This window comes from Podarcis filfolensis (genome assembly GCF_964270895.1).
Source record: "Podarcis filfolensis genome assembly, chromosome: 6".
Classification (NCBI taxonomy): domain Eukaryota; kingdom Metazoa; phylum Chordata; class Lepidosauria; order Squamata; family Lacertidae; genus Podarcis; species Podarcis filfolensis.
Window position 1 is genome coordinate 58886961 of NC_139609.1, and position 19675 is coordinate 58906635.

Here is a 19675-nt window from a genome sequence, read left to right on the forward strand (position 1 = left end):
TGTTTCCTTCTCTTACTGTTCACAGTCCCCCTCCCCCCACCATGTGTGTGTTATATACAACGCATGCCTGCAACTCAGGATAACACTTCATGCAACTGATTTAAGTGGACTACTGTCCTTGAAAGCTTATGCCATAACAAATTTCTTAACCTTTTAGTGTACCAGAAAACTTTATTTTTTAATACAAGAAACTAGAATTTGATGGGACTGTGGCTTAATACAACTGGAAAGCTCAGAGTTCCTACATGGTTTATTCACTTTGTAGTTGTGGTCAGGCTTCCACCATCACAGTCCTTTAAAGAAGAGACTCCCTCCTGATTTATTTAGGTTATTGGGAAAATACTATCCTTTGCACCTGAATAGCTTTGCACTGGCAAATATTTCATTGGTAATTTGCAAAAAGCTGCTTCGAGCCGTGCTTCCCAGATCTTCCTGCACTGTGCTTGCCTTCTGAAGTACAACCGTCTGGACGAAACCAGTTTCATATGTTTACTGTGATCCTGTCCCTTTAAAGCCATTCCTTCCCACTACTGATGGCACTTCTTTTCCTTTTGATGCTAGTGATGAAGACAACAAGCCGCTGCAGGGCAGTCAGACCTCTTTAGATGGCACGATAAAGCAACAAGAAAGTGACGACAGCTTGGTGGACTATGGCGAAGGAGGCGAAGGGCAGTTCAATGAGGACGGCTCCTTTATTGGCCAGTACACAGTCAAGAAGGACAAAGAGGAGACAGAAGGCAATGAGAGTTCAGAAGCCACATCACCAGTTAATGCTATCTATTCCTTGGCATAACGCAATACACTGAAGCAACAGCAGCAGCAGCAGCAAGAAGATATATAGCCCGTGTGGGTCGGCAAAGTCACCATCAACAGAAAGCAACTAGGGTAGGACCACAGAGAGCAAACAAAAACCCGACCAGGTGGTCACCAGGGCCATCATCTCTTTCGCAAACAAAGCAAATGGCATAGATGCACCGGCTGCCGAAGCAATCTTACTGCAGCTGAAATCTGAGCTGACCCACAAGAGACCAGTAGAAGAGCAGGATGCACAGATTCTACACCCCAGGCTTCAGAACTCGAACTGAAATAAACACCCCTCTATACCCCCTATGTCTAATTTGTGAGATAATGCAACTCCTTTCATTAATAATGTACACAGCTGATTTTTATTTTATTTTTCTTTTAGTTGTTGTGTTTTTAAAAAGGCTTCAAAGTTATTCTCAGAAAAAGAAATGCCCAAACATGGGGGAAATCTGGAGTGAGAGGGGTGGAGATGAGAGTATAATCCCCTGGTAAAAGCAGCATGAAACCACATTGCGGAATCGGCTACTGGTAAAAACGAGGCTGTTTTATAAACAGGAACCTTGATGGCAATTTATTTCTGTCGGAGATCATTGCAGCCAGGCTCTGGCTTAATAATCCTCACCGAGCAAGGTGTAGGATATTCCTTCCTATAAGAAGAAACGGTACTATATTGGGCTTCAGTGTGGAAGCTATACGCATGGGGAGGGGGGGTACTTGTTGCATTGACCCAAACTGTCTGTGATCTCAGTTAATGCTATACAAGTATTGGTTCTGATGCAGGTACCGTCGAGGCAAGGTTTTCATCCCTCTGCCCATGCTATTTAGCATCTTTCTCCAAAGAGTTTAATGGAAACAGTTGCATCTTTCTTCTAATTCAGGGTAGGAAAACATAATTGGGTTATTGTTTTCCTGGATAAATTATTGGGGGTGGGGGTTGTTGTCCATTCTTGCTGAAAGTAGTCATTCCTCCCTATGCTCACACGTGGTGTTAATAGCCACTCCGTGAACCTGCATGTAGCAGGAAAGGGAGGAAGGGTGACCAGGGAAGAGCAACCAGTCTATGCTTTCCTACCGCTAACCAAAAAAGAATGGTACCTACTAAGAATAAACTAGCCTGGCATTAAACCCGCCAGCCTCTTCTGTGAAAAGTTCAGGGATTTCCATTCCCTATATGTTTGATGCAAAAGTACAAAGGCAGAATCCACCCTGATTCATCTTTCCATTGTTCCTATCATTTGCATATCAGTCAGGGTTACATATTTTTTTTGGCTTTCAAGGTAAAAGCCACTCTGACACATGCAGGGGCCTCAATTAGCCTAAAAGAGGCTTTTTCCAGTACTTAAATAAGCAGCAGCATGGAGCTCACCCTATCTTGTTAGTTACACATCAAAGGCACTCAAGCTAACTTGCTAACACGCAGCAAACCTGTTTTCCTCAGATACAGATTCTGTTGTGACACTGTTCTTCCATATATGCCTTAAACAGCTTCATGCTTTCCCTGAAGCTTAATAAACTATGAATATTTACCCGTAGATTAAGCCCCTGGTGTGATGGTCTGTAATCTGTCGATGCAGTACAAATAAGGAAGCTTCAGCTTGGTCAGTTGAGAAGGCATGGGTCATCGTAGAAGGTAGAGGTCCCCCCCCCCATAATATACAGTATTTATGGAATGCAGTATGTATTCTCTTCACTCCCTGCACTTTCAAAGTCAAAAGTATTTAAAGAGAGAGATCTGTCTCCGACAGTTTCGCAGCTGTAAAATAACATTTAGGGAAAACTTCAATAGATGTTTCAGCATCATTCAGCATCATCATGGAAATAGTTGTGACATGGCTGAACTTTCAAACTGGCTTGCCTGAAAGGTAGCTTTGCTAACAAGGGTGTTTCTAATGAATGGGCATAGCTGCAGAGGGGCAGCTAGCTGCCCCCTCTCCAAAAAGTAAATAAATAAAAATACTTAACTGACCAATCGCGCCACAGATAGCTCAATTCTTCCCCCCACCAAACAAAAATCATGGCTACGCCCATGGGCATAGAATGCAGAAATGGGGTTTAATGTATTCAGTAAAAGGCTGGGGGATGTCGAGACTTAAGAAGAAATCAGCTAAATGAAATCTCAAATGCAAGAAAACTGTCACCAACCCAGGGAAGCTTGTGCTGTGAGTCAAGCCAGGCAACGAAAGGTTGTGGCTTGGGGTTACTGTTCCAAACCACTCCTTAAACAGGCTACAATCTGTTAGTGGTACAGTAAATGTATCTCCTGGCCCTATTGTTTTGCATGCTTAATTACTCCCCTGGCGGATTTGTCCATTTTTTTGACTTTGATTTGATCGAATTAAAAGGATCCCCTAATTCCAACATTGAGATAGAGAGCCTGTGGTCTCTAGATGTTGTTTGACTGCAACTCCTGTCACCCCTGACCATTGGCCATGCTAGCTGGAGTGGATGGGAGATGGCACCAAATGGATGGGTGACCACAGGTTCACCCTCTCTGGTGGTGGCAGGGACGCAACTTGGGACCTTTCGCAAGGAAACATGCACTACCACTGAGAACACACTGCAACACAACTAAATGCACTTTGCATGCATTTGAACTGTTTGCACAGTGGCACCACTGAAAGTGGCACCTCCCAAAATGCTACACATATGTTTTCCAATCCAGCCCACCAACTACAGATTTCTAGCATTATGTATACTGTCCCTAAACTTAAGGCAGCACTCCCACATAGATGGACCTGGCTAGCTTTGGCCTATCTACAAGTCACAAGATAAAATCAGGCATATGTAGCCAGCTTTATATGAGACCTTTTAAACACAACCACATTTAGTCTATCGTACGTACCCAGCAGTGCCTGCAATCCTATTCTGTGCACATGTGTTTTTTCTTCCCAAGCCTCCCTCATACCATCTGTTTGAGAAATATTGTGGCTAAGCGGGTGGGCTAACTTTTAGTGGATGTAGAGATGCCTTGCAGGAGTTTGATGAAAGCTGGGGAAAGATTGAATTTTAACAAAAACATTAAATGGCTCTGTGTTCTTTTAGAAGGCAGTTCTGAAACCAGATCTGACAGGGTTCTGCATGCAATGTTCTTTGCAAAACCTGCTCCAGTACCAGGCCATTTGCTTTCCTTTAACTGCAGCAGGAAGAATAAGTCTAACTTACAGTTGACAAAATATTGTTAGTATTTGCCATTATAGTCAGTATACTTACCTCAGGAATGGATTTGTGCTTAAGAGATGAGAGATGAGTTCGGAAGCTACATATCTTATTATTAAAGCCCTATATAAACGTAACAGAAATAAAAGCCAAGAACACTTGGTGAGATGTTTATTTATCAGGCATGAATTCTCTCATAAGGAATAAATCAACTAAATAGGTTCCTTCCCTGAAAAGTCATTGAACTGCCAGTAACTCATTCCTTGTTGTATTCTCTGTGGGCGCCCTTGTATAAATGTGGGTATGGTTTTCCCAGTAGAGAGCAAATTGCTCACCCCTGCCCTGGAGCCATTTAAGGATGTGTATTGAGATGGGTTTAGACAAGCTAAGGAAGCCTTTCCGAATTATTAGAAGCCTGGACTTTTCCTGCAGCAAGGTACTCAACCTATCCCCAGTCCAGTATGAGTAGTACGCTACCCCATCCTCTAGTAATGGATGGGGAAGGGGACCTCAGCTGCAAGGGAGAGTTACGTGTGTGCTCACTGCTTTTTCTTAACTTTGGAATCTATGGGCTCTAATGCAAGAGCACACTGCATTCAAAGAAGAAAACAGCACAAACTGCTGGGGCATTACTACAGAGGGGGACATCTGCTGCTGTATGCCCTTCTTTAAGGGGCTACTGCAGATGTAGAGAACCTTGGGCCTGTCAGATGCTGCTGAACTACAACTCCCATAACCCCTGGCAATGAGCCATGCTTGTTAGGGTTGATGGGAGTTGTAGTTAGGCAGCATCTGGAGGCCCAAAGTTTCCCCACTCCTTGGACTATGGGGACATTCCTGTGCTTCCAAAGGACTCCCGAGCATTGGAAGAATGACATAATTTGAAAATATCACAAATTGGCGAGCGTGAGGAGATGGCTGTCCCCACTTATGTCTCCCTCTACCCAGTAGATGCTTCCACTATCCACATAGGTGCCAAACTCCCTGGGGTCCTGGGTGCTTGGACTCCCACAAAATTCCCCATGAAGGTACTGGACACCCACAAATTTGGGTGCCAGGGCCATGCACACTGCATGGCACCCATGGTTCCAGGCTCCCATGGTTGTGGGGCCAAGCTGCCACTCCTGACTAGCCACATTCCACACAACACTAAGAATTACACATTGCATGCTACCCAGGAGAAAGATTGCATTTCCCAGTTTTAAAATACAGTTTTGAGTGCTGAGAATATGCAACATTCCTATACAGAGTTCTACCTTGAAAACAACAACATCTGGGAGTCTGAACAAATGAGCAGCAAATGCTTTTATGCAAAATGAAAAGAGATCAGCTGGAAAGGCTCTTACCGTTGCTGAGTATTGAGGGAAACCAAACAATGGACAAAATGTGGCATGCATTGACGGCTTCTTTAACCACTGCTATAGAACAGACAGCCATAAGTAGACTTTATTGTATTTTATTGAAAAGGTTTATATCTCTGTCTCATGCACAGTATTTGAGGTCGCTTCCATCAACAGCAATGTGTTTACAATAAAATAACATCTAAGACTATTGTTAAATGCAACTATGAAACCAGGCACAATGCATATTGTGTTGTAGATACTACTTTTAGTTAAGTTTTCAGAGGCATACTGCCATGCCACTGTGAACACACCTGATGCCATTTGATCTTGGAAGCTAATGGGTGTTGAATCTACTAAAATATTTGAGAGGGATGTAGCAGGCTTTGTTAAGTTAGGGGCAAGACACAAGGTTTCAAATACCACAGGGTGCTCACTGACTGGCCGGTTTGATAGTTGACTGCAGCAGAAGTCCTGATTGCATAGGCTAAAAAGAGAGTGAACTAAAGAGAGAGAGAGAGATCCATCTATCTAATTTGAATTCTGCTCTTCCTCCTGTCTTACACCTGATAGCAGGTCCAATTCTGCAACATAATATTCATGATGCTAGGAGACAAGCATTTTCCTGTGGAATTGCCTTTAGCAGTCCCCTTAGTCCCATCCAAGAGACTAACAAATCTTCACTGACGTGTTCCACTTTAAGAATTGAGTGTGGTGCAAGCAACACAGTCAGAGAAGTAGGCAGCCATTGTTGAAACATCATCTATAGTCTTCTCAACTACAAAGGCTGCTGAGATACAGGAATAGGGAACCTGTGGCCCTTCAGATAATGGACCGCAGCAACTTCCATCATCCCTGACCATTGGGCACACTGCTTGGGGCCGATGGGAGTTGGAGCCCAACATCTGGATGATCACAGATTCCCCATCCTTATTCTAATCATAAGGACTAGTGAAAGAGCACACTGCCAACTTATCACAGCAGATATGGAACCTGTTCCCCTATGCTCATCCTACATACCAGCCAGATGTAGTAACATCTGACATTTTGAACAGTTTCCTGTTCCTGACTCCAGAGGTTATTGAGGTGTTGGCTCATGTAACCACATCAGCTATGCCGCTCAGTCACCCATTATACCATTCATGGCTTGTGTTGAAAACTATAATAGGTTTATTTCCATTTTTAACTTTACAAATAAAGATCTGACCCATGTGTCTGTTATGCAGATCCTTCATGTTTTTGGGAAATTGCAGGTAGTTCCAGATGTTGTCGCCTGCCTTCACTGTTGCTAAGTTGAGCCAGCAAGTTCAAAGAGGAGGCAATCTCCATAGCTTATTTTGTGTGTGGCAGTTTGGCAGTTAAATGAACACCTTCTGTGGAACATTAGAGTAGGGGAGACACAGACTCTGCCTTATGTGCTGGTGATGCTACAGTTACAGCAAAGGAAACATGATCTTGGACAATCCTGACATTGTCTTTCCACTCAATTACCACCCTGTAGAAGTGACCCACAGGTCAACTAGCATAACAGAGTCCTGACCCCTGCCATCGATCTGCCTATAATGACCTGGATTCATGTGTCTAAACAAGATACAACCCTGCTACCTGTCAGGAATATCCGAGGAGAGTGCCAGTCATTGATTTCCATTAGGGCTCAGCTTCTTGTTTACGTGTTTCACCTGACTCATAATGACCTATTGCGGCCTTTCCCCTCATCCCAGCTATAGCAGCTGCAGGAAGGAAAACAAACCTTACTTTCACTTCCCGGAATGTAGAGAATGTGAAATGTGGAATATTGACTTTGACCTATAAAGGAAGCATGCCTTGCACCAGGCTTAATTCTATGCTAGCGTCAAAAGTCTTCAGCTAAGCAATAATAATAATAATGATAGTAATAAAATGTGAAATCCATTTTCTTTTACGCATTGCAGCTCATCTTAAATAAGAAGAGCCAGCAAGACTTTTCTGATAGTAAGAAATCCAGAATGTCATGTGGCTCTCCATTTAACCCAGGAGTGCCTCTCTCTTGATCTGTCCCTTTCAAGCAAATTTCATGGTATGATCGTGATGTCAGAAGGCAGTCTTGGGCCCCCACCCCCTCGTGTTGAACCGATGAAAGCGGAGAGACCACCCTTTGCACTATGGAGGTTTCAAACACCACCAACAAATTATTGTACTGCTTTCTGTTTGTTTTGTTTGTTTTTAATTTGTAAATATCCACACTCTCACACACACCCTGTTCCTTAAAGTCCTCCCCATTGCTCCAATACATTCTATGTAATTATTTGCCTTCTTTTTAAACAAATAAAAAAAGGACATTCTGTGTTAATCTGCTTTCCAATAGATGAATGCATATCTGAGACTGTAAAGAATGACTTACAGTGAGTAGCTTTACAGACTACGGAGACATGTTTAATATATGGACTGCATGAGCGATTTGAAAAAGGCCAAAATATTCAGAAATGTTTTTGAATCACTGTAAAGAAAACTGATTTTCTTTTTGTATAGAGAACACTAAACATAATAAAAATATTGTTCAGAAGAGATGCCAAGTACGACATTCATTTGTCTCCCACGCAAGAGAGGAAGAACGGCCCCACAGCTAGGTTGGTAGCTGGAACCTGAAATGGTTAGATAGATCAGTCCCTTGCTCATATCACTGAACACAGGGCTCTTGAGGATCAGGCTGTAGCTATCATTGCTGAAAATAGCCAAAGATGTTTCTTTTTGAAAAGGAGCAGCAAAGACTAAATAAATAGCTGGCAGAGATGGTTTCACGGGCAAATGCTTTCTTAGCAAATTTCACATGCAAAATGGCTGACTTTCACATGCAAAAAAAAGCAGTGCTGGCATAAATGTTGGTATGTTTTGCTCACTATTTTTTCTTCTGTTTTATGCAGTGCTCGAAGCCAAAAAGCTATTAAATCAAATGTGGGTGATAAAACAGAACACTTTCAATATTAGCTTTCTTGTAACTATGTATGCATCTGCATCAAACAGTTCTGCCATATGTAGTGTTTTGTGGCTTCTAATGGAAATGCTCTGAAAAGTTATACGTCATTTATTTTTAGCATCTGGTTTACTAAGCCCAGTTGGCAAAATCAACACCAGGTTGGAAGAAATTAAAGTTAACTGGATATTTGCTGTCAGTTGGCTAGTAATATTAATGGTGATGATATAAATACTTACGTAATTCCTGGAATGTTCAAGGTACTTCATCCCCATCATCTCAGAACATCCCTACAAAAACCCTGCAAGGTAGGTTGGCATATCACAAATTGCCCGATATTGTGCACGCTAAAATGTAAGGTCCATCACTTACAAACAAGCGATTATTTTGGGTGAATGCTAAAAGGAGGTCCTGATGGGCTACGGTTTCCCATGGCAAGTACACAAACCAGGAAACTCACATCATCTTTGGGTGGTATAGTGTGGCCACTTATGCAAAGGAAAATGAGAAAAAGAGGACATAGAGTTGCATAAAAATTGTATACGTTAATTTTTATGCTTAGGCACAAATTTAAAAAATGATAACTCTAACTTAAATAGAAATGCAGTACGGCTCACCATTGTTGGGAAGGCTGTGCTCAGGTGATCTCTGTGCCTGCTCAGTTTGTTTTCCAGATGTTAAGTGTCAATGGGCAACTTCAAGGCTGCTTCTTATGCTTCTTTCACTTTAAACAGGACTTGGACTGGATAGTCCTTCAAATAGAGCACTGCCTTTAAATGCCTTGTAAAGTAGGACACTTGGCCACCCTGGGGTAGTATGGAGTGAAACCACCTTTTGGTACAAGGGAGATAAACAAAAAGTCAAAAGCTACCCTGATGCTTGAAAACATTGCAAGAGTGGTTTTCAAAGGCTGTCTTCCCGAGGTGCAGCTAACGATCTGTACTGCTTCGGTCATCTCTCTGCCCTTCTGCCATTTCGAAATGGCATATGCTACCTGACAAACGACTGCAAGGGGAAATCATATAGGTGATGCATAAGCAAGCGTCCATTTACGAAGGAGCAAAGCCAGCTGCCAATAAATGTACAGGAGCCGGAGAAGGTCTGAGTGAAATCTTGCCTTCTGGAAAATTATATTAACAGATGGAGCAGCCCAGAGATTGGAAGACCCTGGTGCTCTGTTAAATGGTTATGGGTGTTTCTTCCTACACACACACACACACACACAGAGAGAGACACACACACACACAAACACACACACACACACACACGTGCTGCTCTCTGTTCAGCAGCTGCACAGCTTCCTTTTCATTTGAAGAACTGCTCAGTGATGTGAAAAAGATCGCTTGCAATGGATGATTAGAAGATGGGGAGAATGGAGGGCCTTTTCTGTCAAGAACTCAGAATGCAAAATGCTTTCAAAAAGGCAGGAGTTCTCATCTACACTCCGAAGGCGCAGTCTCCCTCCCCAGTCCCCATTCAATCCATGCTGATGACAACCCACTCAAGGGGTGTCGCGTTACCATAATAGTTAAATATCATTTCACTCCCCAAGGCAATCCAGTTAGATCCCAGCTGCTCTCTATTTCAGGAATAGCACAATCTAAGTAAAAGCCTACGAAATAGACCTTATATTGATTGCTCCTGTGAGCTTCTGCCTGCTCCTTGGTTTCTCATCCCATGGATCCACTTAGATAACAGCCCCATTGTACCTAAGAGCTGAGCTCTGCTTGGCAAATGAACACTGGGTCATGACTTCAGACAAAGAAGGACTTTGTCCATCCCAGAATTTTCATTCCAAAATATTACACTGCTCAGTGTCCATCACACCAAGGAATACAGATTCATTTTCTACTATTTTATATCTCTGACTATGAATATAGTGAGGGTCTAACAAGAACATACAAAGATCCCCACTAAATTAAGCCAGTGGCCCATCTAGTCCAGAATCTTGTTCTAACTGACCAACTAGATACCCCTGGAGAGGTCTCAAATTGATATGCTCCTGGATAATGGAGATTCCCAATGTGTGGGCAGAATTCAGCTAAGTAGTTGGCATTCATGGAATGAGGTCTGTTCATGCAACAGGACTTTTATCCCGTCTCCATTGCTCAAGCCCCCTAAATCTACTCTGGGGTGTTGGGGGAAACCCAGAACAGGTTTGGGGGAGGTCTGTGGGATGAAAGTCCTACTGCATTTCTCACACACATACCCCACTGAATTCCACCCTTAGTTTTCTCTGATGATTTGTGGGCGACTTATACTAATTGACTACCTGGGGCTCCCCACCTATGTCCATTCCTAATTATATAGAAAAAATATTATTGATTTATATAAGCAAATGCTTATATAAGCAAATGCTTATGAGAGCTGGTGTAGTGGCTAAGAGAATAAACAATGAATCTGGAGGTCCTTAGCTCAAATCTCACCTCTACTGTGAACTAACTGTATGGCCTTAAGAAAGCCGCCCCCGCTGCCCCTGCCCCTGCAAAATGAAGCATAGGAAACCTGAATTACAAATAGATAATGCATCTGATGCACTTTGAAAACTTGAAAGCTCTATACAAGTACAATATAAAAATTGTAGGTGACCTTTTAAAAGAAGCATCTTGCCTTCCCTCACACATGTAGAATGATCTTCTAGAATGATTTTTGCTATGAAACTTTTGTGTCATATAAAAACAAAGAGCACACTTCTTGCTTCAGAAATATTGTTTTTACTCCTATGCAAATGTGTGCAAATCTAAATCATTACATGGAAGAAGGAACTCTCAACTTGCATGATGAATCCTGAAGATGTATCTCTTTACTCTGCCCTTTGACACATCAGACAGACAGATAGATGGACCCATCCTATTCTTATGACTATGTTTGTTTTAAACTGTTTATAATATTGTCCTTTTTCATTGCTTAAACTCTTCACTTTATGGCCTGCCACCACTGCCTCCCACCCTCTGTCCCCTGGGTTTGTTCCCTCATTTTTTACCTAAGGCTGGCCCCTGAAGGTCCCTCCATATACTATGAGTCTCTGAAAGCAAGGGAAATATGAAAGCATGTTAAATTGACGTCTCTTATAGCTCCTTTTCAACCCAGATCTCCCTCCTCCATTTCAGGTCTGGCAAATGAGCTGTATGCAATGCCTCTTTTCCCCTTATCTTGGCCAGCACCATGCAGCTCTCCTCCTCCTCCTATTCTAGCCTTCCTCTGTGCAGCTCTTAACAGCAGGATCCCAAGGGCAAAGCCTTGAAGTGGTGAGGGTGGGAAACAGAAGAGCCTATTTAGCTAATGAAGTTGTAATTGCTTCAGATCTGACTAATCGGATGAAGATATCAGAGTCTCCCACACCCCATTCAGCTCCAGCGATGCCCAGGCAAAACAAGGCTCTGGGAAGGAATTGGTTTCTTTTACAAATCCCAGCAGCCTAGGATTCTTTCAACAAGCTTGTCAGGTCTCAGGGCTTGATATGGAGTTTTAGCTGCCTTCTCAGGCTCTCCAGGGAGGAGTAAAATATCAGATTGAAGGGCTAGCATAAGCAGACAAGCTCCTTTCTACTTGGCTCAAAAGGTTCCACTGTTCACTCTATCTGCCCATCAAACTCGACCCTGAATCACCAAGCACATTCAGCATCCTCTAGTCTCCATCCTACTGGTCTTCCAGGCACCATCTCTTTACACCAAGATGCTGCCCTGGGGAAATGCACAGGTAGTGCCAGATAGCAGTTTGGCTATGGATTAGAATGGGATGGGATGGGAACCTGTGGTCCTCCACTGAATGCCACCCAAAGACCCATATGAAGGAAGAACAGGAGTCTTGATGTTGTCCATCAACTGCTAGAACCTGGACAGTAGACTGAGAAAATGCACTTGTCACCTGGTCACACAGTTTCCCCCACTAATTACATATTTCAGATGATAGATAGATAGATGATAGATAGATAGATGATAGATAGATAGAGATGATAGATAGATAGATAGATAGATAGATAGATAGATAGATATAGATAGATGATAGATAGATAGATAGATAGATAGATAGATAGATAGATAGAGGTAGATGATTGATACATACATACATACTTGGCATCTGTCTGTCTCAAGATACACTGGAGTGCACCTCCAGGGGGGAAATCAAACCACTGGAGAATCACAGCACCTGCCATGGCTGCAGAGACCGGCAACTCATAACTGCTGCCTCCCACATTGTTTTCGCTATGTTAGCAGCACCGAAGTGACCTCTCCAGGGCACAAGCCTGGGCAGTGTGTATGGAGGTCCTCAGCTGCCCAGACAACAAGACAATGGGCTTCGTTGTGGTCCAAAGGAAAGCAGAGCAATATGTTTGGCAGCAGCTTGGCTCCAGAAGTTGTCAGAAGGAAGTGTACAAGGCGCCATTCAACCGTTTAAAGGCTCCACTCTGGATTTGTGAAGGGTTTACTCCTTAGACCTTTCTTCTCCCAAAGGCATTGGGGATGGATTTTTCCTCAGTGTTTACTCCTGAAGCCTTTTTGACAAATAACTTCAAGGCATCAGAGGTCTGGGATCAGAGTATTTCTTCTCTTCCATGGCTCCCTTCCCAGGTTGATGAGCCCCATCTGCCCCTCACTTCCCTCTACAACACATGCAGAAACCACCTTCTTGACCATTGGACCCACTATTGGCCTCATCTGCTCAATCTACCAGAGCCTGACTTCACAGGCAAGGGGAAGTCCTTAATGCACAGAGGGTTTGAGACACATCGACTACTCTCACCTGGTTTAGTCGACCAGTTAAAGCTGTTTCCCAGGGTGTGGCTATGGTCACATGCTGACAGCTTCTAGGAGCCGCAGGTGAGAGCTGAGTGCAGGGTGTGGACCAAAGGTGGACAGATAACCCCAGAAGAAGCATGGCAGGTACTACCCCTCCCCTAACACCCCATACACATCAATATATGTACATCAGTCTATGCCAATCTGTCTCCTCTTTTGTCACCTTTCATCCTCTTTTTTGTGATGCATGGGAAGCCACCTTACTATAAACACAAATCAGCCAGACAGAAACATAAGGAGCTGCAATGAAGGGAATTAAAAGATACCAATAAAACAGACAAGGTTTTTCTTGTACACAGACAAGCCATTATGAGGGGGAGGGGGAAGGATGGAGTCTGTTCTGGTTCTAGAGAAATTACTTCTGGGCATTTGCTCTGCTGGGTCTCTAATCTTTCTCTCACACAAACACTGTGTGAAACTTTTATGGAGGAAGCAGAAGACATTTATTAGTAGAGGCAACTGAACAGGGAATGGAACTGGCCTCGTCTTCATGATCGATGCCGGCAGAGATGTTCACGGGCATTAGCTTGAGCCACTCTTTAAGGCAAAATAACCTTCCACGTTCTCCTCTGACCTCAGCCTACTCCGGTGGGAGTATGGATTGATTCCAATTCTCCTTCAGATTGCTCTTTCTGGCACAAAAGAAGTAAGCAGGCAATTTACCACCGTCCTTCGTTCACCAGTCAGATTCTCAAGAGATATTCAGCTGAATGTCCATCCATCCCCTGCTTGCTCCCTTTGTGTCTCACACAATACACTAAAACGAAACCTGCAATTGTCTGCATGCTTACTGGGGAACTCAGCAGGATTTGTTTCTGAGTAAACATGTATAAGATTGGGCTATATGTGTTGTTCTTAAATTTAAAGCAGCAGTATACTTTAGTCAGAACACCTTTCATATTTGATGGGGGCATATCCAATTCTTGCACACAAGGAAGGGGGATGTTTTGCAGGTAAAGGACCCCTGGACGGTTAAGACCAGTCAAAGGTGACTATGGGGTGTGGCGCTCATCTCGCTACAGGCTGAGGGAGCCGGCGTTTGTCCGCAGACAGCTTTCCGAGTCATGTGGCCAGAATGACTAAACCACTTCTGGCACAACGGGACACCGTGATGGAAACCAGAGTGCACAGAAACGCCATTTACCTTCCCACCACAGCAGTACCTATTTATCTACTTGCACTGGCATGCTTTCGAATTTCTAGGTTGGCAGAAGCTGGGACAGAGCAACAGGAGCTCACCACTGTTGCGCAGATTCGAACCATCAACCTTCTGATCAGCAAGCCCAAGAGGCTCAGCGGTTTAGACCACCCGCTTCCAGATTAATTCTGTCCAAGATAATTCTAAGCTGTGTGACCACATAATGTAAACAAGAGTTCTACATGGGCAGACTGAATTGAAATATGTTTGTTTGTTTTTTAAAGGGAATGGACAAAAATCGGGGGGAGGGGGGGAGAAAGCCACTAAAGAGAAGAGACAGGTACTTGAGAAAAGAGGCAGCTCTGTGTTTAAATGAATGTAGTGTGTGTGTTTATATAGGAGTCAGTAGATAACACAGTCAGTGGTGCTGTCAAAGCCAGACTTCAGGGCAGATTTCCAGGGCACACAATGAGTGGGAGAGTCCCCAAACAGGGATAACTTAGGTCTTACAGCTTCTTGAAGGAAGCAATAACCTTTACTGATGAAACAGGAAATGGGTCTCCATAAGATCATTGACTTTGTGCTGTTAGTCCAGTCTAACATTACCTAACTGTACCACTGATCTCAGTGACTAGTCGATAAAGAAACAGGTGGATAGGAAATGAGCTATGGAAGAAACTTCTCTATTTATCATTGCCTTCCTACATAGGAGGTGAACCCTGACGTCACAGGGGCATTCTCATGTAATACAATCTCTCAAAGCAAAAGGATTGTGTACTTTTGAAGTGTCTGCCATTGATACAGGGTCATGCAAGTGCATTAATTACTCCTCTGAAATGGCCAGCCATTACAAAGCCGACAGTCCCATGCCCATTGATCAATTACGTTATTAAGAAACTGACAATGGTGAAAGGGTGGGGTCTGCCAGATGGAATGGAAGGTGAGAGGTCTCTTCTCAAGCCGCCTTCTTCCCACTCTGTGCTGCAGGTCAGTCCTCACAGGTCAAAGAAAGCTACCTGAAGTTTCTATCTGTGTGATTAGCTGTCTGGCAGGAGGCACCTGACAGAAACACATGGGTCTATCCATCTTCTCCTAGATCATCCTGAGAGCAGCATTCCAAGAGATGGTGTGAGGAGAGGGAGAGAGAGAGGGAGGGTGAATCCTTCTGGGAGGGTGAATGCTTCTGGGAACAGCATTAGATTTCACTGCTTTCTATACCATTTGCTGCAACAGAATTATTAGCACAGGAGAGTGAATGGAGAAGTTGCCAGAGCAAGGTTATATGACAACTCAGGACAGAAGGCACCTTCAGCTGTCCCTAGCTAAAGGATCCTTCAGGAAGAGGAGCCACACAAATTGCATGTGCTGATTTACTATGTCCAGATGTCCCAGATGTAAAGGAAACCAACAGCACGTTCCTTGGAGAACCCCTATAGTAACTGTTCACAATGAAAACAGCAAAGAAGGAAGTTTTCCAATAATACACTTTTTGTGATCCAAGGCATGCCAAGTCACTTTCCATGCATGCATCTATTTATTTATTTACATCCATATCCCTGCATTCCACCACAGAACTCATAGTTTTTCACCACCACTTTTACCCTTTCAACAACCTTGCAAAATGGGTTGTGCTTTGAGGGACAACAACAGGCAGAAGACGAGATTCATGCTGGCTTGAACCAGGGTCTCCCCAGATCTAGTCCAGCCCTTTAACCCCTACATCACACTGTCCGTCTGCAGCACCTGTATCCTTCCTATAGTGTCTGGAGCGCTTTGATAACATGTAAAAGCAGAGCACAGGCACGTTATTACTGCACTGGAAACTGAATACAGAAAACTTTTCTCTTTCCCATCTTGCAATGTCACGAAAATGTACACGGGCAGAACTCCTGCCAATCCAACATTTGGGAATTTTGGGCTCCTCCCATTTCGAGAAAGTTTGCTGATTTCCCCACTATTGCCGCCACCCCTAAATAACTCCACAGATTTGGCCCAGTCAACAAGATGGCAGCTGCTTAATTTTCTGTTGTGATCTAGAAAACCAACGGGTGAGCTGAAGATCTGGAAAGATTGCAATAAAGGAAGTGAAACATAGAATAATAGAAGTTGAAAGAGACCCAAGGGTCTGATCCCCTGCAATGCATCCTGACGGAAGACTCAATGTGATCGGACAACGATCCCACTGACTGAAGACCCAACACAAAGACCAAATACAATAGCACTAGAAGGAGCAGGCAAAACAGACATTTGTAAAACAGACAAGAGTAAACCTGAACTGTAGCTGTGGCCTGAAAAAAGGCTTGTTGAAGCCAAACTTAGCTGGCTACATCTGGCCCACCCATGAGACAAGCTGAAGCAGCTGCCTCAGGCAGCAGAACCCAAAGAAGCATCATCTTCAGGGGTTCTGCCACACAATCCAGGTAAGGGAGCTTTCAGGCTTTGGGGACAGGGGTGTAATACCTTCCCAGTTCTCCTCAGGCAGTGAAATGGGATGCACTGCCCCTGGCCCAGCCCTGCTAGGCTTCAACATCACTCACCTGTGCAGAGCTCCCCATTCCACATGCCAAGAATTCTGGGGCAGGGAGAGGCTTAGTCAATCTGGGATCTACTAAGTTTGGACTGCAATGTAAGGCTGCAAATATATATACCCACTTACCTGGGAGTAAGCCCTAAGGAATTCAGTGGGACATCTTTCTGATTAGATAATCATAGAATTATACTGGAAGACTGCTATTCTATACATAATTTCCTGGAAGTAAACACCACTGGAAACAATGAGACTTGCTTCTGTGTAGACATGTATCTGTCCATGTATAGCTAAGTAGATAGATAGATAGATAGATAGATAGATAGATAGATAGACAGACAGACATGTACATACATGCACACCATAATACATACATGCACTTTTTCCTATAGACAGAAAAATGTAAGGCTGTAGTCATGTTGTAGTTCAGGTGGTCACCAGCAGGTGGCCACACCAACTCCAGTGTGACAACAAAATGACATGTGGGCAGAAAAGCCAGCAAGCAGTGCAGGTGACAGGCAGCCCAGGTAAGCTGTTTAACAGGGGGTGGAAAGGGAAGCACTTTGCCAAGTCACTCTGAAACGGCAGCCCCTCACTATTAGATGCTGCTGGAGTGCGTTTTCTCAGAAGGGGAGAGGTGCTTCAGAGAGCAGTTTGCCAGCCCACTTTCTGACATGCCTCCCACCCTCCTTTAAAAGGGGTTGGGGCAAGCTGTGAGGGAATAGGCAAGGAAATGGGTGTGGTGTAAAGGCAGGAGATTTGGTCAGGTGTAAAGGGATGAGGGATTAGGCAGGTGTGGTGAAAAGGGTTGGCAAGGGATTGGCGGGTAAGCATGGTTCACGAGCAGAGCAAGCAGGGGCAGCAGCCCCTACACACTCTCCCTCTCTCTCTCTCTCTCTCTCTCTGTGTGTGTGTGTGTGTGTGTGTGTGTGTGTATCTATATAGTTATTTCTTCCAGCAGGACGATATAGCATCTTCCTCTGCAGAATGATAGGAAATAAACCCATTAATATTAGAGATATTATTACAGCAATATGAATCACTCGAAAGCTGGCCATAAAAAACACTTGCAGTTCATCTGTCTACTGGGAGTTGACAAGTATTCTCTAAAGACCAGATCTCTAGGGCAACAAGAAACAACATTTCCTTGCTACCATGTGTACTACTAGCGGCACCGGCCTCACGCAATCCTCACTTGATCACATTTCAGAAAAAGTCTACATGACTGCCCCCACTTTTTCAGCAGCTCATTTGTAAGATTTAAACTCTCTCTCTCCCTCTCTCTCTCTCTCTCTCTCTCTCTCTCTCTCTCTCTCCTCTGCCTCACTCCTCTTGATTCTACAGCCCCAAGCAACTGCCTGCTTATTGCCGCTTCACGGAAAGGTCTTCTGTCCTGCAGAAAATGTTTATGGGATGAGAAATCTCTTTAACAAACACTAATGCATTTTAATGCAAGTTAAAATAAGTGTAGCATTTAACATGCTTAAGTAGCTTTCAACACACTGATTGAAGATTTTATGATGTTTTTAACATGCTAACACATTTTTTTTATTATTGCATTTTTACTCTGCTTGTAAATTGCTTTGGGATTTTTTGTAGTGGGAAGTAATATATAAATTTGTCGGCCCTGTCCAAATGTCAGGACTGGTCCCAGCACAACACACACAGCAGAGCAAAAAGAAACCAAGAAAAGAACAAAGAGGGAAGAAGATCTGTGTGGCAACTTCCTCCATCACAGTAAACACAGAAGTGTAAAGAACTGCAGTTTGTGCCTCACAAAGCAATGCAAATCAAGAATTTAATCTGTTGCATTGCCTGATACCTCACTACTGTAGGCTTCAAAATACATTGGTTTACCAGACAGTGCATTTATGCAACCTTATCTCTGACTTCTCCAAATGTTCCAGATGCACAGAAAACCCCATTTATTAAACTTTATTAAACATATTTAATGTTTATTGAATATCTTATTTAAGGACACTATAGGTGCAACCAGTTTGTCTCTTGGGTCTCAATAACCTTTTTTAACAAAGCTGGGGCCTAAAGCATCAAGTTGGTTGCACCAAAAAGTGCCTCTAAAGAAGATATTTGAAACTTTTGGGGTTCAATAAACATATTTCTCTTCCTCCACGCCATTTCTATATTTGATGCCTATTTTGCATTGTCCTCCCTTCAGATTTTAGCCGAATCATCCTGCACCCCTAACCTTTGAAAAGCATCAGCCAAAGGGCTGCCATTAAAGGCAAGGGGACCAGGCTCTTTTTTCCTCACTATGTAGTTTGAGAACTAATGTTTTAGTGTTCATCTAGGACATACTCCATACACAAGGCTCACTACATGCCATGGCAAATCACATTTGCACATCTGGCTGCCTATTAGAAAGAACTCTCTTCCCTGCAGCTGCATGGCAGCAGACTGGGCTGAGCAGACTGACTCAGCAGCAGTGAGGAAATGCTGCTCTCTGCACATGCTCCAACACACTTTCCAATCTCAGAAAGAACTAGCCTGTTATTTTGGGAAGCACAGATTTCTGGGCATGAGTTCTGGGTTCCGCATTAAGCACTGAATGTGGTTATCCATTACATGTTAACTGGGTCCTCAATAAAGTTAGCAGGGGGACAATCTCCAGTGGGATTGCCCACCTTGAGACAGATAGCTATAGAGATAGAAATAGATAATAGATGATTTAGGTCAAGGGTGCCAACTAGAATAAAATATTGGGGAGGCCCAGGTAAGCCCTGTCCCACATAACGTGGTGCATGCACACCATTTGAATGGCAATGCCCATCAACTTTGGGGGAGGGGTGGCTCCCTCAAATATTTTAGGGGGAGCAAATACCTCTTGGCCCCTAATAGTTGGATCCTGTGATACAGGTATCCTTGTAAACAGGCCTACCAGCAGCATTTGCAGAATGCTAGTCAGAGATGGGAAATCACCTTTCAGGAGGATGTGCGCCTCCG

General features: G+C 43.6%; 1 protein-coding gene across 38 annotated transcripts in view; it reads left to right on the forward strand.

The window, feature by feature from the left end:
• The window catches only part of NFASC (neurofascin), a 180339-nt gene extending 178003 nt beyond the window's left edge, over positions 1 to 2336 (forward strand). For 37 of the 38 annotated variants that reach the window (XR_014549136.1, XM_083618120.1, XM_083618148.1 and 34 more), the window contains one exon: positions 562 to 2336. Coding sequence is in view for 35 of the 38 variants with exons in the window: in XM_083618120.1 (XP_083474246.1) it covers positions 562 to 793 (232 nt within the window). In the remaining 3 variants the exon portion in view is untranslated. The remainder of the gene's footprint in view (positions 1 to 561) is intronic. The other variant, XM_083618122.1, reaches the window with a different exon arrangement.
• Positions 2337 to 19675: the final 17339 nt, after the last annotated feature.